The 23898-nt window shown below is 40.4% G+C and overlaps 2 protein-coding genes across 2 annotated transcripts; one reads left to right on the plus strand and one right to left on the minus strand.

The window, feature by feature from the left end:
* The first annotated feature begins 373 nt into the window (after positions 1–373).
* eif4ebp1 (eukaryotic translation initiation factor 4E binding protein 1) lies at positions 374–5678 on the plus strand. Its single transcript, XM_084054528.1, has 3 exons — positions 374–799; positions 3666–3860; positions 4923–5678. The coding sequence occupies exons 1-3, from the start codon at positions 658–660 to the stop codon at positions 4952–4954; spliced, it is 369 nt and encodes a 122-aa protein (XP_083910654.1). The 5' UTR covers positions 374–657; the 3' UTR covers positions 4955–5678.
* Positions 5679–9646: 3968 nt separating this feature from the next.
* Positions 9647–11302, minus strand: spaw (southpaw; the record flags this gene model as incomplete). The annotated part of the gene is made up of 3 exons (XM_084054530.1): positions 11269–11302; positions 9912–10708; positions 9647–9805 (listed from the first exon to the last, which is right to left on the minus strand). Exons 1-3 carry the CDS (start codon positions 11276–11278, stop codon positions 9647–9649), a joined length of 966 nt encoding a protein of 321 aa, XP_083910656.1. The 5' UTR covers positions 11279–11302.
* Positions 11303–23898: the final 12596 nt, after the last annotated feature.

The raw sequence follows: 23898 nt of genomic DNA on the forward strand, positions 1-23898 counted from the left end.
TAGATACTTTTATATTTGAAAACAAGATACGATAAATACATTCATTTTTTATTATTTTAGTTTTTGTCACATTCCTAAGCCAATAATTTGATGACCAGCGGAGTCCCCGGAAGGAGACTGAAAGAGCCTCCTATTGACCGATGACCCGGTAATCAAATTATTGGCTCAGGAATGCAACAAAAACAAAAGAATCTCCATGAATTCAAGGCTTCATGGGGTGTGTAATTGATAGAAAATAAGTAATTGTTTGGGTGAACTACTCCTTTAAGACACGCTTTACCATTCTACATCAATAGGGGGCAATATGACTCTAGTTTTGTCACCCCCTGAGCCTGAGAACGTTTTCCTGTCTAGCGTGTTGTTTTTGTGTGTGTGTGTGTGTGTGCGTGAACGTGCAGCGCGAGAGAGTGAAGGAACGTGTGCTCAGGTCCTTTTAACAAAGAACCTGGCCACGTCTGAGATTGCATGTTGTAGTATGAAAAGCTTAGATATTATTTGCACTTATGAAAAAGAGGTATTTATTTTTATTTATCACAAAGTAGGTTGTATTGAGCCAAAGCTGAACAAGGCGCTTAAGTGGCTTTGTTTGTAAAAGAAAATATATTTCTGTCTGATAGTATTTAGTTAGCTAGATATAGTTTATTAAAGTAAACGAAGATGTCTACAGGCTGCCAGCAGACCACCAGTGCCACCAAGGCCATTCCAACGACCAGACGGGTGGCCATCAACGACGCAGAGCACATGCCCCACGACTACTGCACTACTCCTGGAGGAACACTGTTTAGCACGACCCCCGGCGGTACGTTTAAGCACAACTACTTTACTGCACAAACACTTGAAACAATGGGTTAAATAGTCGAGTAAAACCAAATGTTGTAGTTAATATTTCATACAGTCACGTGGAAATGGCAATGCCGTTTAAAAAACCCACCGACCACGAGGTGCGCCTGCTGTCAACAACAGCACTTTTGCCCATCTGGGAGCCCTGCTAACGGTGCTAAGCTAACGTTAGCCCCCTGCAAGCTATATGTACATGATGCATCATCAAACAAAAGCCTGGACATTATTTGGCATGATGGATGAAAGGCAGCATCGACCAGCTGTACAACAGTGCATTACCCTACAACACGGCCATAACATGATGAATGCATTTGCTATGGCTATAAATACATTTTATTTAACAGCTGGCAGCAGTCATCAGGTCTGCATGCGCATGCTGTATCCTAGCCCCGTTTGGAACCTCTCTCCACGATAGCTCCGAGATGAGGTCCCGCTGTCTCGGGTCCCGGCAGAGGTAGAGTCCGTCCAAATGCAGTGAAGACCATCTTTTTCGCACTCGTATCCAAAAAGTAAAGGTGTTGCGAGACACTTACTGATGTTTGCAATTTCGCCGGAAAGTAAAATTTAACCAACGGGGTTGAAAACCCGTTTAAAATGCGTATTTAGTCAGCCTGTGCCATGTTTTCCCATTCAACCCGGAAGAACCCCCTAGCAGGTGCCAGTATTGCTCCCGATTCGGCTACAATGGGAAAACATGGCACAGGCTGCGATTTAAACGGGTTTTTCAACCCCGTTGGTTAAATTTTAATCTCCGGCTAAATTGCAAACATCTGTAGGTGTCTCGGACTACCTTTACTTTTTGGATACGATGTTGCGAAAAAGGTGATCTTCACTGCATTTGGACGGACTCTACTTCTGCCGGGACCCTACAGAGCGGGACCCCATCTCGGAGTTATCGTGGAGAGTGAGGTTTCAAACGGGGCTCGCTGGATCCTAAATGCTACACAGGCGCGCGTGGATGACCATAGCGTTCTACAGTCAGCAACAGTACATTGCTTGGTGGACATTATGATTGGTCAAAGTCAAACCTACTGCAAGGCCAACATGATGATGCCCATGAGTTTGTGTTTTCAAGTTGTTTATATGGTCAATGCGTCTCCTGGCGCATCAACTTGTGCAAACTTGTATGTAAAGTTTGCTCCATGTGTCCGCATTCAACGTTACACTTCCTCATTGTTGTCACGGCGCCACTGGCCAGCTGGCCTGTTGCAGCTTGGCACAGGGATGATTAATAACAGAACCTGCAGCATCGTCATCTGTTTATGAATCATTATTATGACCCTGCTGTTGCAACAAACTTGTCACTCACCTCACGAACACATGGCCTACTTCTGAAGTCAAGGCAGCCATTTATATATATATATATATATATATATATATATATATATATATATATATATATAATTCTCTCTCTCTCTTTTTTTTTTTTTTACAGTACACTGTATCAAACAAAAATACTGTGGTATACAGTATCTCACGGTTTTACATATTTTATTTTTGGTACTAGGGCCAAGACGAGTATCATTCTTTGAATAAAAAATATTTTATTAGCTTATCAAATTAATGAATTGAGTAAAAATGTAATAAAACTAATCGTGCCATTACCTTTAGGAGCCAGTTGCTATGCCTTATGCCCAGTGCAATATTACGTTCTGTCCCTCTCTGCCCATGGAAGAGGCAGTCCGAGTTGTCTGACATTGATTGCCTTGGCATAAAAGAATATTTAACACTCACACATTGCTGGTTATAGAGAACTTTAAATTACAGCTATCGCTTCTGGATTAATTAAACTGTCTGGTGTGGTTATAGCAAACGCAGATTAACATTTTATTTGTCTTTGATACGCAAAACTGAAAATTGAAAACACAACTTATATTGATACAAGGAATTAACAGTCACACTTGTGTGGATTACATTAACATTTTAATGACAATCACTTAATTCAGAAGTGCCTTATCATTGAGACGCTTTTGTAATGTCGGACACTACCCAACGTTTGCGTCATAAGCTCTAGCCTTTTATTGCCTTTCAATAAAACCATATTTGATACACATAAGTATCACCCACATGTTACTGATTATAGAGAATGCTATATATTATAGAGAATGCTATATTATTGTAATCCGTTCTTTATTTCCTGCGCAATGGATTAATCAAACCAGGCCCGGCGTCACGGAGGGGCGCCTCAACCGGACCATCTCGCCCCCTAAGTCAAGACTGGCAGTTATTTTTTTTAAATTAATTGCGTTTTGGGGTCAAGCCTTCCTCAGCGTGTTAAGAAAGTGGTCAGTGGTGTGTACTGTACCATAAGGGACTGATAGACAGACAAACATGACAAGGACTTAAGCTGCTATCGGTAAAAAAATTATAATAAAAAATAAATCGACCCCCGTACTTATGCAATCACAGAGATTTGTTGAGAATTGGGAGTGAGAGAGACCTGAATGTTGTGCACCCGGCCCGACATTTCCATTGCAGATGCGCTCTATCAAACGGATTTGGCATAGCGGGTGGTCTGAGAAACCGCTATTCGCTTTCCCATATGTGTGTGGGCAATTTTTTCATGTAAAATAATAAATTAATAAATACAGTGAGCTCGGAAATCTTGGCTGTTTATACTGCTGTAACACCGTAATATAGTATCCACAAGTTTCATAGGGCATTGTGGGCATCACTTCCTGTCGATTTGATACCTGATCAAATCGACAGGAAGTGATGCCCACAATGCCCTGGAAACTTGAGGATACCGTTACATGCCTAGTCCCTAGTAATGTACTCTTCAGTTTGGGATTCCTCTTATGTCTTCTTACTTCTACCAACCAAAGGTACCAGGATCATTTACGACCGAAAGTTCCTGCTGGAGTGTCGTAGCTCCCCAGTGACTAAGACCCCCCCACGTGGCCTGCCTGACATTCCAGGGGTGACCAGCCCCACCTCTAAAGACCTCATCAATGAGAAGGCCCACACGGGAGAACCACTGAATAACAACATCATCACTGCACCTGATAACAAGAGCACTGGTAAGTACAGTGACACTGATACAGGCTAGACGGGTCTACACTGACTACGCTTTGTACACTACACAAGAAAGTCCTCAGTGTTCATTTAACACCAAGAATAAACAAATGGAACCATATGGAACCTTACGGGTCTATTTTAGTTGCGTTTGTACACTCTAGAGTTGCAAATTGATAAATAAACACTGTTTTTACTGTGCAATATCCTCTAACATAATACTCAAGTATTTTTGTTAAGACTGTGGAGCTTGTAAAGCCATATCCTGTTTTATAATTACCCACAAGAACATCGCTGTTATTACTGGAATCAACATCTTTCTGTTGTGACTATTTTAGCAAGATGGTAAATATCAACCAAAGATGTGGACACTTGAAAGCAGGTTATGTAAGGTGCACATGAAATTAACATCCCAAATAAGCCTGTAACTGGGATATCTGAGGTAGTATTCCAGATATTGTGTGCATCTAAAGGATTCAGTCATTTATATTTTCAGCAGTGGGGTGTGGGGGGGTCGAATGTGACGGGTGCAATACGTTAGTCCGACAGCGCATTCCTCCGACAGCGCAGTGCTCCGACATTAAACAGTAAACCCGAACCAAACCCGCACCCTAACCCTAACCGCACGCGGATGCCACATAGTCGGAGAAAAGGTCTGTCGGATTAACGCATGCCTCCCGAATGTGACATTGGTTAAAGGTGGTTCTTTTTCTCAAATGGGTTCGGTACACTTGACAAGTGAGTAGACTTGACATGTGAACTAACAGCATAGGTCACTATTAAATAAACATTTGTTTTAAATGCATTTTGAAGTTGTGAATTGTTAACTTCAGTATTGTCTGGAAAGATGCAAAAATGAAGTCCCAAATAGCTATTTAGATGTGATAATTTTAAATTAAATTCCAAATGAGAACAATATTACAATTATTTTAAATTCCAATACAAGAAAGTTGCTGTAGGTATTTTTTTACAAGCACCATGCTTTTTCATGTCATGAATCATCTATGCTTTTAATTGCATATGGTGTGGCAGTGTACTAAAATATGTGAACCCATTGTCATTTTAAGGTGATGATGCACAGTTTGAAATGGATATCTAACTTCAGCTGGAATTTGCCGTTGGCTGAAGAGATGTGAGCCGCCTTATTACCCACAAGATGCTGTAGAGGCGAGAGACTCCGAAGGAGCTTCTGCTTCCCCATCCTTCATTCCATGATCACAGAGCCACTCTCTACACAGTAAACTCCTCAGTGACTGTTGCAGGTCCATTTGGTTCTATTTGTACACTCTGAATAATAAATGGACAAATTAACACTGTGTACTCTTCTTTGTAAGAATGTGTGTTTAATCTCATTTTAAGTAAGATTCAGTAATATTTCCCTGGCTGCCTAAACATAACAAACTGGTTCCAATGTGACATCAGCTGTGCCTTCTTATAGTTGTTACACCTAATGTTAAACATTCAGCTATTTTCGAAAGACTTAGTTAATATCTGCAAATTGTTTCCCTCAGCAACCAAAAATGTATTGGAAGTCAACCTCCACTGACAGAACATTATTACTTGGATTAAAAAAAAATCTGTGATCATTCAACCAGATTTTTGGACTTGTAGCTAAGGGGCTATGTATGTCTACGCGTTTTCTGTTACCTCTCTTCAAATATTGCCTTCAGATTTTCATAATACTTTATAATTTGTTCATGCTGATTTAAAAAGATTTTTCATTGTCATACAGAGAATGTAAAATGTCCTTTTGTTGATGGTGTTTAAACACAGATTTTCCACAATTTATAAGGTGACAAAGCATTAAAGCAACAGAAAACCTACTGTGTTTTCCTCTTGTGTCAATTAATTTTTACGCAGATTTAATTACATGAAATCTGTATTGAACTAATGTGTCCTAGCAAAATCAGAAGAATATCTTATGTCACCCCACCCCTCACTAACCAGGGTAGTGTCTTCGGATCAGCTGGCAGTGTCACCCAAATACACATTTCCTCAGGGCAGTATTATCTGTGAAAGTTAATGACTCGTGAAGTGTTTATTCTGATGTTAATAGCCTTTCAGCAACAAAACACCACTTTAAACAGGATGAGATACCATAAAGTATTCAAAGGTGTACAGTACCTGTATACTGGCTGTTCATTTATGTATTTATTTTAACTTGATATGTTGCCTCATGACCTACTGTAGGAAACTTCCATAGTGCTCTTCTGGTACAGTGAAAACGATATCAATGGAATTTCCTAGCAAGGGCACTAGCCATTGATAACCTTTCTTGTCCAGTGGCCTAGGGGCAGAGAGGTCAATATACAGCTATCCCAATACCTAACCAAAATCCACATACACAGGGTGCATAGTTGGGAGTATTCCTAACTTTCATGGTCTGTGATAGGGAAAGGTCATTATAGTGTCCACGTGTATGTGTAGTGATGTACAAATGCTCATGTCAGGCCTGAACAGGTGTTTGCAATGTATAGTAGGTTGAACAAAACAGGAAAATACTTGGTATCCCTGGCTACACAGAACATGTTTTAATAGCCTCAAGGTTGACCAAACATTTAATGTTCACAATATTTTACATACTTCATAGTCTCATGTTCAAACGTGATCATTTGCCCATTCACTACATGTGTATAATATGCAGAAAAACTAAATCAGACTGAAAAGAAAATAGGCATTTTCCAAAAGACTAAGCAAATACATGCTTACAGTCTATAGCATTTTTTTGTTTAAAGATGGGGATGTCAACTAGCTCCTTAAATTCTTGCAGAACAGGAAGTTGTACAGGATGGAATAAACTTGTTTATAGGATTCCAAGTATAGTGTGACTGCAGTTACCTCAATAGATACAGGATAGACAATAAAATCCTGAGGATTTTACCATGTAGGGCTAGGTACACTGGTATCAGTGTAAATGGTGGACACTAATTGGCTCTAATCCCTGCACTGTAAATCCATTCAGTTCTTTGACCACCAGGATATTAGGCAGGGTGAGGGACTCCAGAGGTACAGTATGTGTGAGAACTGACACATGATTTTAAAGGTTGTAACACTCAACTCGTGCTACTGTAAATTCCATACTGGTAGTCACAATCATAAGATTCTAGATTAGTGTCATCAACTTGCATATCAGCATAAGATGGTTATTGTGTTTTCATTTAGCATTATCTAGACAATCTTTCAATATTGTACGCCTGTAAGCACAGGTAAAAAACGAAAAGAAAAAAACACCTATCCTTATATGGCCATTTTAGGAGAATTACAAAATCACCAATTTCTCAAATGTCAAAGATAATTGTTTTCTATGGCAATACAATTAATAATAACCAAATGAAAGTGGTAGATCTATGTATGGGGGTGGTGGCCTGGACCGTTCTTAAATTCTATCCCACGCTATCTTCACAGTAGCTTCAGCATCTTGATGTTTACTCTTCCCTACTCGTTGCTTTCTAGTCTAGTAGTCATAGTCTAGTCTAGTAGGTCTCCTTGTCACCTCTGCTTCCTTACACCCCCCTAAAATAAACACACACTACTGCTTTCCCTTCACCATTCCTCCATCCCTGTCTCCTTCAATTTGCTATTTTGTTCCCCCCACCACTCTGTCCGGCTGTTCACAATCAACAAAATAAAGTCTGAGCCTTTCTTTGGGGGCTGTAATGCCTTGAGATGATGTGTATTCAGTAATAAATCTAATATAAACAAAGATGTGAATTTGAGGTGATGGGGCAAACAATAACCATTAGTCAGCAGTCAAAGAACAGAAGCCATAAATGTGCAAAGTGGACTGAGGTAAGAGGAGGAAGGAATAGGACTCTTCCGACATGGTAGGTAGGTGCTATACTGTATATCAATATGTGTATTTACAGTACTTAGGGCTGTGGAATTCATACTGGCAGTGGTGATACATTTAAAGGTGTAGGGTAATTTATATGTTTTGGTTAAAACAAAACGTTTTGTTAGAAGGTTAAAGGTGGGGTAAGTGATATTTTTTGGTTAAAACAAAACGTTTTTTATTAAAAGGTTAAAGCACTATATTCTGATAGTAATCATTGCTATGGAGTGTTTGTTCAGTCACAGGGTATCCCCGTCTCTCCAGATCTTTAATAAACAGAAAATACATTTTCAGGTACTTGACAACATTTCAGTCAATCAGGAGAGAGTACCCATTTATCAGCTTTTTTATAGCGTTCCAGTTCAAATTTGTTCAGCTCATTTCTTTGTGTCACCCCTTCCAATTTCACTTGTTTAATCTGTATCCTGACTGAGTTCTCTATCCTGATTGGATAAAATTGATATCATGCCCTGAAAATGCATTTTCTGTTTATTGAAGAGCTGTAGAGACATGGAGACTCCTGTTACTGTACAAACACTCTATAGCAATGAGTACTATCAGAATATAGAGCTATTTGACACGTATTTTGACCAAAGAAAATCATTTATACCCTACCTTTAAGCTCCATATTCTGATAGTAACCATTTCTGACTTTATATTAAGGTCAGGTGTATAATGTGTTATAACCACATTTATGATGTATTATAATAACACTAAACATTAAATAACACTTATAAGGCATAATTACACTTGTTATAAATGTTCATAATTATGCATAACAAGTTAAAACAAGATTTATGGGGTATTATAAGTTACAATAGTTTATGATGTATTATAATACACTTATAAGGCATTATTACACTTGTTATAAATGTTCATAATTATGCATAACAAAGTTAAAACAAGGTTTATAGAGTATTATAAGTTACAATAGAATGTATAAGTGCTGGTCATAATGCATTATAAACTCAGTGGAACAGCACATTATAACTACCAGGTAACACTTTACTTAAACGTCGGGTCTATATAATCATGATTCATAACACTCGTTATAAACGTTATAATTATGCATAACAACTTATAACAAAGACTCTTCATAACTAGCCAAGTTAAGGTAGTTATAATGTGCTGTTCCGCTGAGCTAATGATGCATTATGACCAGCACTTATAGTACGTTATAAACTTAAGTTCATACATGATTTTAAACATTTACAACGAGTGTTATAATGCCTGCATTATAAATGTGATTTTAATGCATTAGAGACCCGACCTTTAAGTAACCATAATTTCTATAGTGTTTGTTCAGTAACAGGGGTCTCCCTGTTTCTCCAGCTCATTAATAAACAGATTTATCAGCTTCCCTTTTATAATTATCCAGTTAAATTTTGTCTGCTCATTTCTTTGTGTTATGACTTCCACTTTAACTTGTTTAATCTGTGTCCTGTGTGAATTTTCTCCCCTGATTGGATAGAATTGGAATACGAAAATGCATTTCCTGTTTAATAGAGACATGGAGACTCCTGTTACTGAACAAACACTCTCTAGCAATGAGTACTATCAGAATATACCAGGTATAATTCTGATTCTGATTGGTTAGACAATGAATCCCCAAAAAGTGAAATACGACGAAATCTCTGATATCAAAATAAATTGCTTTAATATATATTTTTACATTGTATGTACACACATATAAAATCTAATGCAGCATTCAGTATTTACAAAACATTTGCATGGCACCTTGTAATTCTTGCTGACGACATCAAATGAATGGGTGGAAATGTTCCTTTTTTCAATTCAACCAACTTAAACTGTAATGATTCCAGGTGATACCATGACAAAAACCTCTGATATTACATGCAAGCAGAAACTAGGCTGTGTTGTCAACAGGTCAATTATAGTAATTTCATGTTTTCCCACAATAGTCTTTTTTATGCTTGATGAAGAGCCAGTGATGGGAAGTCAGTGACAACCACACTCCTCCACAATCATGTCCTCATGATGCCGTAAGACCACATCATCGTCATTGTAATCATAGTACAGCATGGACAGCGAGCTGAGGCGAGTGGGCACACAGGATGGGCAAGACACTCTTTCTGGATGGTGAAGTTTCAAAAGGCTCTGCAAAATAAATGAGAAACACATGAGAAACTATACAAAATGTTGCAATGCAATAGATTTCAAGCAATACATGTGTAAAATACCAAATACCAATATTGTATCTTACCTGCATGTACGCATGGTTTGTCGGCTGGAAGGATTCATCCACTGGAGTAGGGCATTCTCCCTCACAGCGATAGGCGTTGTAGCGCTTAGGATGCACAATCCAGGCATCCCAGCCAATTTGGTCAAAGTCTACCCACATATCTACCTTCCGACAAAGTGGTCGCTGGGTGACTTCTTGTGGTGGCCTGGTAGCCGTAATTGATGTCAGTCGCATCCTCTCCATTCGCTTGTGGCGTCTGCCTTGCATGTCTCTTCTGGCCCTGTCCATCATGACATATTTTGAGTGCTGCACAGTTTGGATGAGACTGTGTGCTCCATGGCCTTCCTGAGGCTGCTCATGTTTGGAGAAGATTACCATAATGACATGGTCCACTGTTGGATAGTTTGTCTTTCTTTGCCTCCTTCCTAGATGCCTAAATTGGGTCTTGCCAATGACCTCTCCATCATCCCCTGAACCGCTGCCGCTGCCATGGTCTGCCTCCTGTGCATGTTTTAATGTAGCGTCTCCCTGGTACAGCCAATATTTCAGAAGAGCAGTCACATTAAAAACCTTCCATGATGGCCTTGTGCTATTGGGAGATGCACCAAAGCTCCCCAAGAAAAGGCGCTCCTCCGGGCACGTTGAGCCGGCCACCTCACAGCTTTGCTTTCGGGAGTGATATATGTCCACGGTGACGTGCTTGGAGGCAGAGAATGCTGGTATTCTGATCCGCAGCTCTGCCTGCTGGACAAGGTCGCTAGCGGAGATGGAGGACATGTCGAAAGTAACTGTCCATTTCTCACCAACTTGATGGCAACCTAAAAGAGTGGAGTGACAGTTTAGTTTAATGGCATGACAAATTGACACAAAACCAGTCACCACTCCTTATAATTCTAGACAAACCATATCCCTGGACAAATGTCAAAACACCAGAGTGGGTGGGTGGACAGGACAGGATGTGTATTGAAACCCCCTGTGCAAAGACGTCTGAGGGGCTAATACACACACTCTCTCTCACACACGTAAAACAGAGAAAGCCTTTTAAGTTGAATAAGCAGTTTGACACTTCTGGGTTGTAAAAGGCCAGGGTCTGATAACACAGATAAGGCATTAACCACAGAGCTGGTGGTGAAGCATGAAGTAGGCTACAGAGAAACTAACACGCAAAACGGACAAATCTGCGTTAATAAGCATTGAATCTGATAGCATACAAATTCAATGAACTAAACAGAACCAAGAATGTTAATGCTTTACATGTAGAATGTATAATAGCAGTCTAAATAGTTACACATTTAAAGGTGCACAATAGCACAAACATTGTACACATGTGTGCCTCCTATATAAAGATGACTAATGCAAAGCTGTTAAATTCACTCACCTTTTGCCATCAAACTTAAGATGGAATCAGAATTGTGTAGCGAGGGCTTGCCATTATGTGAACTAATGGTGCTGACAGCTATGGATGATGGAGAATCGGCTGTCCTTAAGGAGTGGTACAATTGCATCATGTACATAGGGAAGCTGATGTGATGGTTAGGGGTCTTCGCATATGCCAAACGTGTATGAAGATCTCTTGGAAAGCTGTGGTCCTGTGCTGATGCGACACCCTTGAGAACGCAGATCAAGAGAGTGCAGAATATTGTGAGCGCTCCACCTTCCATGCTGTATAGTATCAGTTCCCTCTGGTTAACAAAAGCAGTTCCAACAAAGATGAGATGACAGAGAGCCAGAGATGAGCTCCTTCCTCCAGCTGGTCCGAGTCTAGAATGATGCTGTGGTGTTGTGTGCAGAGTGAACCCCAGACAGGCCCTTTTATAGTGGACAGCTGCCCTTTGATGACCCCTGGTCATTCCAGACATCTGAACAGCCCTCTGATCTTCAGAGCATGTCAGACAAGGAAGAACTACTTTTAGCCAAGGTCATTGTCCTGTCACACGGTGTAGGCTTTTATATTCTTACTAGACCATAATCCCTTTGCAAAGCGGAAATGCAATACGCCAATTTAACCCATTAAGACCCGAGGTTGATTCTTCAAATACTTACTAAATCAGTAGTTCTCTAACTTTTTAGTGCCAAGGACCAAAATGACGTGTATTGGGCCGCGGATGTGTATTTTGTGCCAGGGAAACCGGGGACCTATTTCACGAAAGCAGAATTAGGGGTTAAGCCTGGATTTAACACCTATCCTGGCTTAATTTAGCCAGGATTAGCAATTGGTTTCATGAAAGCTGAATTATCTTGCCAGATTAGTTTAGCCAGAGCACCCTGGATAAGTTTATCCATGACTCGATTTCACGAAAGAAAGTTTACGCAATCCTACCTCAGTTACCATGGAAATTTAGCTGTGAAGTTGGCCTGGTAGGGACCAGGCTAACAGCCAAGCTTACTTAATCCAGTGCCTTGTTCTTCAAGTTTTTCCACAGTTAATTCAACACATGTGTTTGTATAGACTCATTTTAATGACCCTGCATTCAAATAAAATGAAATAAATACAATAAGATATAATCAATTTAATTATATTACTGAAATAGAGTGTGACCATGAATCATAATTGTTTCACAATGACTCATGTGATATGTCATTGTCATTCTTAACACTATAGTTCATATTGTTGTTAGATGTTCCGAGGAGCTCAAACTAGAAAATGTGCTCCTCGGAGCACAAGTCTCCGCCAGCAAATATTGGAATTTATTCCAGGATTGGAACTTTTTCTGCTAATATCTCCTGACTAAATGTTAACTTGGCTGAGGGCACTGATGTCACTTCGAAACATGCAATGCAATGTTTCAAAGTGATTTATCGATTTATAGGTATGTATTTCGTCATGCGTCTCGCTAGCCAATCAAAGCACACCCTTTCAACATATTGTCACGTGTCACGTGAAGCTTGACCAATGTTAGCTTGGTGGAACCAATGGAAATCAAACGAAAACATACTCTCCACCATGCCTTCGGCCTGGCGGAGACAATAACCTGGTGAGTTGGTGAATACAGTGGATTCGTTTTTAGATCGATCTGGGATTTTATAATTGTGTACTGGACTGTCTGTAACCTGCAGCTTGGGCTTAAAGCTAACAACAGTTAATGTTAGACAAATGATTCATAAACATACTCACTGATCACTATCATGCCCCTTAGAGTGTTTAGTTTAGTTTAAGGGTCTGATTTGTTGAAAATAGATGATCAAAAAGCTTGTAGATCAGCTATTTTCAAATAGCTGATGTATAGGCTTTATAGTGGCTATATAGCTGATGTTGATGCCATATAAAAATACAAAATAAAAGTCTGGGGACCCCCCTGTCTTCAACGTTTTCTGGCCAAGGACCCCCTAGCTGAGAGAGAGATGAAGCAGGGACCCTCCTCTATATTGTATAACATTGTGTTTCAGATTAGACTTTTTTTTTACTTGGTCTGCCCTTTTTTCCCCTCTACACCTATACCTCTTTGCCAAAATAGCCGATCTACAAGCTCGCCTGTGAGCTTGTAGATCAGCTATTTTTGGCTTAAGTTCTCCTCAGAAAAGGGAGAAGTAGTTAAGAAAAAAAAAATCATATCACACAAAGATTTGGCGGACCCCCTGTAGTAACTCTGAGGACCCCCTAGGTAGTGACACCATTGTGTCACTACCGAAACGGAAAAAAAAAGTCCAGAGCTCGATGAATGTTAGGGACCAAAAAAAAAGTCACTACCAATCAACTTTAAATTGCCTGAAACGTACTCCTAACAGGTTTTTGGGGGAACCATTTTTTTTTCGTGCGTTCACTGTTTTTTTTTCAACTGAAAACTACTAGGAAGGCTGTACTTGCCAGCCATCTGTTAGCTCAATGGGTTGAGACGCAGTATACATGATCCAGAGGCCATGAGTTCAAATCCCACTTGTGTCTTTACTGTGATGCTTTCCTTTGCAGACTAACTTCTAGAAAAACAAGTTAAAACCACCAGGAAACCTGTAACTCTCAGCCAACAGCTTAGCTCAACTGGTAGAGCGTCTGTCCAATAACATGACTTGACTTGACTTGAGTGGGTTCGATTCCCACTCGAGTCAAGTGTCCCCGGTAACTTGAGGCAACGGATAAATTGACTGATATCCTTAGTGATGCTTCCCTTTGCAGACTAACTTCTAGAAAAACAAGTTAAGACCACCAGGAAACCTGTAACTCTCAGCCAACAGCTTAGTTCAACTGGTAGAGCGTCTGTCCAATAACATGACTTGACCTGACTTGAGTGGGTTCGATTCCCACTCCGAGTCATGTGTCCCCGGTAACTTGGGGCAACGGATAAATTGACTGATATTCTTCGTGATGCTTCCCTTTGCAGAATAACTTCTAGAAAAACAAGTTAAAACCACCAGGAAACCTGTAACTCTCAGCCAACAGCTTAGCTCAACTGGTAGAGCGTCTGTCCAATAACATGACTTGACTTGACTTGAGTGGGTTCGATTCCCACTCGAGGCAAGTGTCCCCGGTCAATTTATCCGTTGCCCCAAGTTACCGGGGACACTTGACTCGAGTGGGAATCGAACCCACTCAAGTCAAGTCATGTTATTGGACAGACGCTCTACCAGTTGAGCTATGCTGTTGGCTGAGAGTTACAGGTTTCCTGGTGGTTTTAACTTGTTTTTCTAGAAGTTAGTCTGCAAAGGGAAGCATCACTAAGGATATCAGTCAATTTATCCGTTGCCCCAAGTTACCGGGGACACTTGACTCGAGTGGGAATCGAACCCACTCAAGTCAAGTCAAGTCAAGTCATGTTATTGGACAGACGCTCTACCAGTTGAGCTATGCTGTTGGCTGAGAGTTACAGGTTCTCTGGTGGTTTTAACTTGTTTTTCTAGAAGTTAGTCTGCAAAGGGAAGCATCACAGTAAAGACACCAGTGGGATTTGAACTCATGGCCTCTGGATCATGTATACTGCGTCTCAACCCATTGAGTTAACAGATGGCTGACAAGTACAACCTTCCTGGTAGTTTTCAGTTGATCTTCTGGAAGCCAGTCTGCAAAGGAAAGAATCATAGGAAAGACATCAATGGGATTTGAACTCATGGCCTCTGGATCATGAATACTGCGTCTCAACCCATTGAGCTAACAGATGGCTGACAAGTACAGCCTTCCTGGTAGTTTTCAGTTGATCTTCTGGAAGCCAGTCTGCAAAGGAAAGAATCATAGGAAAGACATCAATGGGATTTGAACTCATGGCCTCTGGATCATGAATACTGCGTCTCAACCCATTGAGCTAACAGATGGCTGACAAGTACAGCCTTCCTGGTAGTTTTCAGTTGATCTTCTGGAAGCCAGTCTGCAAAGGAAAGAATCATAGGAAAGACATCAATGGGATTTGAACTCATGGCCTCTGGATCATGAATACTGCGTCTCAACCCATTGAGCTAACAGATGACTGACAAGTACAGCCTTCCTGGTGCTTTGACTTGAACAACAAACAAGACAAATAACTTTAAAAAAAATGTGTTACAGCATAAATATAAATCTTTTTCATGGGGGGCCCTGACACTACATCTTTTCACATTGGGGTCCACTGCCCAAATACATGTCAATTTGGGGGGTTGACAACAAAACGTTTCAGAACCGCAGATTCCAAGGAAACAGCTGTAGGTGGATGGATAGAGTCACTGACTAGAGAGCCGCAGGTAACAGGTTCAAGCCTCAGCTACAGCAGCAAGTCAGGATGTCAAATCAAATAGGTATTATTAGGAGTGAAATGGTTGTGTTTCTTCACCTCAACTGCACATGACATCAGTTTACATGTACGTTATTTTCAGTGATGAAGACAAACCGCACAGACGTTCACTGTACTTTAGTACATTTTGTAAACTTATGACTCTGAGTAGAGTATAGCCTGACTTAAACAAACAAATAACAACTTAGTATAGTCAGATTATTTTTTACACAACTTACATTTTGTAATCAAACTACCGAAACGAAAGTTGGTCACCACCGAAACGAAAGTTAAATCCGAAATAATCACTAAGTGTGGAGGCCAAAATCGTCCCCCCAAAAACCTGTTAGGAGTACGTTTCAGGCAATTTAGAGTTGATTGGTAGTACTTTGTAGTGACTTTTTTGGTCCCTAACACCACAAATGGTTTACATACTCTTTACGAATGTCTTACGCATCATTTGCTTAACATGAATGATAATTCTAGTAATTGTTTGGTGTCTGCATTCATGAAAGCCAGGTAGTTTGCAACAGGTAAGGAGAAAGTCCACATTAACAGACAGTCATAAATGATGAACTGTCTTCACTTTACTGTAGGGCACATAATAACATGTACAAAGGATTTATAGATATTTTAGGAATGTTTTACAAAGCATGTTATACATGAACAAACACATTAACAGACAGTTGTAAATGATGAACTGTCTTCACTTTACTATAGGGCACATAATAACATGTACTAAGGATTTATAGATACTTTAGGAATGTTTAACAAAGCATATGTTAAACATGAACAAGCTACCAATAGCTTGTATATATTATGTAACATCAGTTACAAATGATTTAATAATCATTTACAGATGTATTATACATGGCTTATTCATGAATAGTTACTAATACCTTTATAGATGATTTGTAACCGTAGTTATAAAGGTTTTAGTAATCATTTACAAATGTCAATAAACAGGTTGTTAATGATTTGTTAATAGTCTACAAACTGCTTATAAACGTTTATAAATGCTTTAGAATGGGTCGTTACAAATGATTTAATAATCTTTTACAAATGTATATAAATGGCTTATTCATGAATAGTTCACTACTTACTAATACTTTACAAATGATTTGTAACTGTAGTTATAAAGGTTTTAGTAATCATTTACGAATGTCAACAAACAAGGTTGTTAATGATTTGTTAATAGTTTACAAACTATTTATAAACGTTTATAAATGCTTTATAACGGGTCATTATTGTAAAGTGCTACCAAAAAGTCACTACCAATCAACTTTAAATTGCCTGAAACGTACTCCTAACAGGTTTTTGGGGGAACAATTTTTTTTCCGTTTCGGTAGTGACACCATTGTGTCACTACCGAAACGGAAAAAAAATTACTAAGTCTAGAGCTCGATGAATGTTAGGGACCAAAAAAAAAGTCACTACCAATCAACTTTAAATTGCCTGAAACGTACTCTTAACAGGTTTTTGGGGGAACATTTTTTTCTTTCGTTTCGGTAGTGACACCATTGTGTCACTACCAAAACGGAAAAAAAATTATTAAGTCCAGAGCTCGATGAATGTTAGGGACCAAAAAAAAAGTCACTACCAATCAACTTTAAATTGCCTGAAACGTACTCCTAACAGGTTTTTGCGGGAACAATTTTTTTTCCGTTTCGGTAGTGACACAATGGTGTCACTACCGAAACGGAAAAAAAATTACAAAGTCCAGAGCTCGATGAATGTTAGGGGCCAAAAAAAAGTCACTACCAATCAACTTTAAATTGCCTGAAACGTACTCCTAACAGGTTTTTGGGGGAACATTTTTTTTTTAGTTTCGGTAGTGACACCATTGTGTCACTACCGAAACGGAAAAAAAATTACTAAGTCCAGAGCTCGATGAATGTTAGGGACCAAAAAAAAAGTCACTACCAATCAACTTTAAATTGCCTGAAACGTACTCCTAACAGGTTTTTGGGGGAACAATTTTTTTTTCGTTTCGGTAGTGACACCATTGTGTCACTACCGAAACGGAAAAAAAATTACTAAGTCCAGAGCTCGATGAATGTTAGGGGTAAAAAAAAAAGTCACTACCAATCAACTTTAAATTGCCTGAAACGTACTCCTAACAGGTTTTTGGGGGATTTTTTTTTTTTTCGTTTCGGTAGTGACACCATTGTGTCACTAAATGCACAGGACAGCAGTTTGTCTGGTTTCCTCCTCTCTGTAAATTAAAGACACACACACACACACACACACACACACACACACACACACACCCCCACACACACACACACGTCACACACGATATGTTGGGGTCTTGTAGATCGCTTATTTCTGCTACTTTTGACACTAAGTTTTAACTGACCATGATACTGACCATGTTGCACACACCACTTTCACACAACGCCACTACAAATGTTTCGCCTTCACAAACCAATAATGTATTGTGCAATGCCTTTTTAACACTCATGTTTTCACCTCTTTCTTTCATCTTCCCATCTTATCTCCATGCTTTTCACAACCTCGCATTTTCTCCATGCTAATTCACACTCTTTCTATGCACATGTATGATTGTTTTCTAAACGGATGCTGCTTTTTTCCCCTGTATTTCATGACTGCTAACATTAATGCCATAACATGTTTACAAACCACCTCATTACACTGCTCTTTAACACACTGCCACTACAAATGTTTCACATGCTATCACGCCTTCACATACCAACAATGTAATGTCATCTCATGCCAAGGCAGTACATCATTCAATACAACTTCTTCACACACAAAACTATACTAAGGAGCCGTTGCGCACCACAACTGCCACCATGTCTCCATCTCCAACTGAATCACAACAACGCCATACACACCCATCACCTCACACGCTGTCTGTGGCCCCACTTACTGCACGTGTGTTTCTAAGCACACGCCGACACTTCTTCCTTCACTCTAGCACTCAGTTCCATTCCTCTCTTCCCACTCTGTATGTTCTAATTCATCTCTTCACTCTTTGCCTCACTGCCTGTTATGTTGTCTTGGACCCATTACTTTCAAGACATTGTTTTCTTCGGCCCTCTTTTACGTTGTCAATCCTATTGTGCCTTTTGCTGGACGTCCTCTGCTGTTGCATTGGCCTTCACATCACACCCCTCGCCACACTCTTTGCCCTCATTGCCTTTCACCTTCACATTGCTTCACCTCCACAAACAGCACCACACACTATATACACCGCAACATACATTTGTGTGCAATTCTTTCAGTCTCCACCCCACATTCCTATGTACATCTTCACACTGAACACTAGCTACCTACTACACCAGCCCCACTATCTATCACTTACATCACACAGACTGCCTTACTGCCAATTCACGCACCTCTCATCCACACTGCATAATTGCTCCTCACACTACTTCATAGCCAACTGTCTTCACTTCTCAGCTCAACTCCTCGCAAAGAACACACGCTGCCAGCAGCACCAACCGCAGCCCAACACACCGAGACGCTCCTTGAGACCTTTGCGCCAGGCTGCAGCCACAGCACAACCTTCCTTGCAGCTGTCTCCCAAACAAGGTAATGACTTATGCTCTTCTCCACTCTTGCACCCATTCTCTCCACTGCACTGTCATACACCCTATACTCACACACCACATACATGCACACAGTCTGGGTATGTGTCTCCCTGTGCATTGCGTGTGTGTGTGCGTGTGTGTGCGTGCATGTTCTGTCTGCAACACACAGCCCTCTTTGCCCTTATCTCTGCTCCTCAGTTGCCCCTCACATTCCACATGACGGCAGAGTCATTTCACACATGCCCTATAACTAATACACTGCTTCCCCCTCCACAAACAGCACACCACACTACATACACACCAACATGCAACGCCTGCATGTACTACTCTCTCCACCCACACCCCTATCTACATTTGCCTGCCCAGCTGCACATACCACCAACACCACAGCACATCATTTCTCCCATCCCTCCCAAACACACTGCACATTATTTCTCACATCTATCCCAAAGACAGCATTACCGTTCATGACCACACATCACATACTAGTACTGTGTTTTTTTTCCCCTCACATCCAACTATCTTTACTTCTCAGCTCGACTCCTCGCAAAGAAGACACACAGGCGGGAACAGCAAAGCCAGGCACAGAGACGTAGACGCTCATTGCGACAAGCTGCGGCCACTGGTGAGTTATGCATGCATTCACATTCATCGTCAAACACTATGCATCCACTACACTGACATGCCAATTCACAACCTCACCACTAAAAAAACACCACTCTCATTCTCCTCCATACAACACCTGGCCCCTTCATGCCTTCATTTCACATTCCACTTATTAATCTAACACCACTGTCTTTCCTTCTCAGCTGCACACCAGGAACACAAACGCCAGACACCGGCCCAGGCCACTGACATGGAAGCACAACACAGCCAACAAAGGCCACACCGACCACGCAACTCAACTACCCGCAAACAGCCACAAAGACAACAACCCTGGCCTCATCTCAAACCTGCAACTAAGACTTTGCACAATGGCAACCTACAAATCCCTGAACTCACACGCACAACTGACACTATTGGCACAATCAGCATCAAGTGCGTCAAATGTGGCGCATATAAATTCAAGAAGGAGACGAGCAGTCTCTGCTGCTTACAGGGCAAGGTACGCCTTCCAGCCTTCCCAACGCCCCCACAGCCCATCAATGATCTGTGGTTTGCCGACACCCCTGAGGCCAAGCTCTTTCGCACACACAGTCGTGTCTTCAATAACGCTGTCATCAAAGTCACCGCTGCAGTTCAGCCATTCTGCAGAGCCTCTCATGACAACCTGCGCAACCTGCCGGCCTTGCAGCTTCTTTCCTGGACTACTGCTTCGTCCCCCTTGAGGCAAGGTTCATGCATTGTTACATTCCTTTCTCATAAATCCACATAACTAATAGTGCTGCTGCTTAACACTTCACACACATATCACTGCCTTTCCTTTCACATAATCCCTCTTCAACATGTCACATTGTGTGGTTGATTCCTGGCTGCTCTTTCACTCCCATTCTGCAGGCCCTGCGTTGCCAATCTCTGGAACCTGATGACGTGCCAACTTCCTTACATCATGGACATCTGCTTCTTCCCCATTGAGGTACATCTGTTGCATTCTTCCATGTGTCATTTATGCTTGCACTACATAATTGTCAAGGCCTACCACTTCACACAAAAGACGCTGCCTTTACTGTTACATACTCTATGCTGGCCATCCACATGATGTCCTTCTTCCCGCCTTCTGTCTTTCTCCCATTCTGCAGGCTCTGCCATGAATGCCATTGATGGAAACTGCATCCCTCACAACATTCCTTCATGGGGAAGTACTCCTTCACAAATTAGGTACATCTGTTGCATTGTCACCTGTGCCATATCTCATTCACCTACATCACCGATGCAGACAATGCTTCTCACCACTTCACTAATACACCACTAGCTTACGTTTCACCTGTTCCCTGATGGACATGCCAGACTGCGTGCTTGACTCCTGCCTTCTCCTTCTCTCCCATTCCGCAGGCCCAGCCATGACAAGCTGTCGTCCTCAGCACGTTGCCACTGTCTGCAACACCTGCTCACTCCTACATCATTTTCTACAAATACAAAATCTTCATTCCCTTTCATGCAAATGAACTCCTCACTTCGTCACATGCTATTCCGTCTATGTCATTTATCTCACATTATTGCACTTCCTTTTCACATGTCATCACAACACATCTTTTCAAAATATCCATTCCTATGCAAGGCCTAGTAGCAAACAAAAAAGCACACAACCCCGCAAGCTATTCCGCCCTACGTACACACACAACACTCACTCACACAATCAGGTGGCAATAAGGTGAGTCTGCAATGAGCCAATATTCACAACGCCTCTTTGCAAACAACAGAATCCCACGATCCACCTCCCTTAAGGAGCATACATCCCATCTTAATGCCCACTGTGCTACAGCGACACAAACACAAAGACAGACACACGTAGGCACCAGCGAACGCAAAGCCCCGCGTAGCGGCTGGGGTCTCTGGGGGCATAGCCCCCCGAGACTCTAGTAAAGAATAAAACAAACCATGTAAGGGTAAATACAACATTATGAACATAAAGATAAAATAAACCACATAAGGGGAAATACAACACTATGAACAAAGAATTAAACAAACCATGTAAGGGTAAATACAACACAATGAACAAAGAATAAAACATAAAACCATAAAGGGTAATACAACACTATGAACATAAATAAAACAGACCATATAAAATGGTAAATACAACACTATGAGTAGGGCACTGCAGGGATTTGAACCCCATCCCGGTAAACCAGGAGAACCACACCAGAGCCTTTGTTTTTATGTTGTTATTTACAAATCACATGGTAACATTCACTCATTTACATTTCAACAGTAAAGTCACTTCACAATTTTCAATGTAGATATTCATCTATACTCTTTGTCCAGAGTGACTCACAATAAACAAGGTAAACACATACATAGAATGCAGAGACAGTGTAGTGTCTCAGTAAACTAAACTAACAAATTAACCCAGCATCGGAGGTATTTTTTACTTTACTGGAGTATTTCCAATTTTCAGTACTTTTACTTATACTCCACCACACCTCAGAGGCAAATATTGTACTTTTACTCCACTACAATTATTTGAAAACTTTAGTTACTTTGTAGATTCTGATTATTACTACAAAACATACAAACATTAACCCTATTTAAACTTTGGCCATTTGAAAATAGCAGATCTACAAGCTCAAAATGCATCCAAGTGCTACAGGATGAGGTGGAGTCTGAAGATGAGTCTCTTCACATTACAACAATGATGATGAGTCTCTTCACATTACAACAATGATGAGCTACGCTGTTGGTCACAGAATTCCTGAAGCAGCACAGCTGTACAGTTACAGATAATGAGCCTATTGAGATCAGATACGGTAATGTTTAGTGATATAGCGCCTTTATAAAAAAAAGAAATAAGCAATAAACAAACAAATAAATACAATAAAAAAAAAACATCACATTAAAATACAGTAAATGGAAGTTAAAACAAAACATACATTACAACTGAAATATTTTTTGTGCAAATATTACATAATTTCCAATGATATTATCCATCAAAGACTAATGCTATTATGTAATTTTGACAAGCCTATGAAGTCATGACGACCAAGAAGAAAACAGGAAAACAATAACCCAAAATACATGTCAATAATTAACATTACAATAAAAAAGGAGAACTAAAACAAAATACAGATAAGATACAATAAACTAACAGATATTCAAATTAATATTTGCACAAAAAAAACCTCTTGCTGACCTCCCTCATCCATCCCGTCACAGTTCATCCATTTACCAATTTAGTTTATCCACTTAACAAGGCTGCCATGTTAAAGGACAAGTCCGGACTAGAATAACAGCCTTTTTTCCTACTTTCATTGATCCCAAATGACTGGCCATGGAAAATTCATGAACAGGCCATAAATAGGTAGGTATGTTTTCACTCCGCACAAACTTTAAGGAAAACTCCTTAGACAGAGATTAAGAAAATATATTTGCATTTTATTTGTTCATGCTCATAAAGTGCTCCAAGAGCTAAGTGAAAAGTGCAGCAGCAAACTTTTGGGTCAAAGGACCATCGTCAGTGCCTCGCCTACTGACCGCCGTGAATAATGAAGCTTTACCCGCAAATGACAACACATAAATCCACATCACATACAGCGCCTATGGTCATATGTGATGTGGACTGACGTGATGAAGACTTACCTGCACATGACTGAAGTGACGTGAAATGATAAGACGAGACGCAAATCAAATTACGCAAAATGGAACGAGACATAAATCCACATCACATACCAGACATACACTATGGTCATATGTGATGTGGACTGACGTAATGAAGCTTTAACCGCAAATGATTAGATCTGATGATATAGCACTGACGATGGTCCTATGACCTAAATGTTTGCTGCTGCACTTTTCACTTTGATCCCTTGGAGCACTTTATGATCATGAAACGAATAAAATAAAAATAGCTTTTCTTTGTCTCCGTCTAAGGAGTTTGTGGAGGGAGTCTTTTTTTCTGCCAGTTTTGCTTTGTTTTTGAGACCAGCTACAGTCAGTAAATATTCCTCTTTTTCTTTTTAGTTTCCTACAATAAAAAGAAAGAAAGACATGTACAGAAATAAAACGTTATTTTTCAAAGGAACCTCATATATTTAAGTTAACACATGGAACCAAATGGACCCTTGTCCACTGTTTCCCAAGTTATGGGTCGGGACTCAATAATGGGTCGTGGACACATTTTCTTGG

The sequence above is a fragment of the Gymnoscopelus microlampas genome (genome assembly GCF_963454915.1).
Source record: "Gymnoscopelus microlampas genome assembly, chromosome: 4".
Classification (NCBI taxonomy): domain Eukaryota; kingdom Metazoa; phylum Chordata; class Actinopteri; order Myctophiformes; family Myctophidae; genus Gymnoscopelus; species Gymnoscopelus microlampas.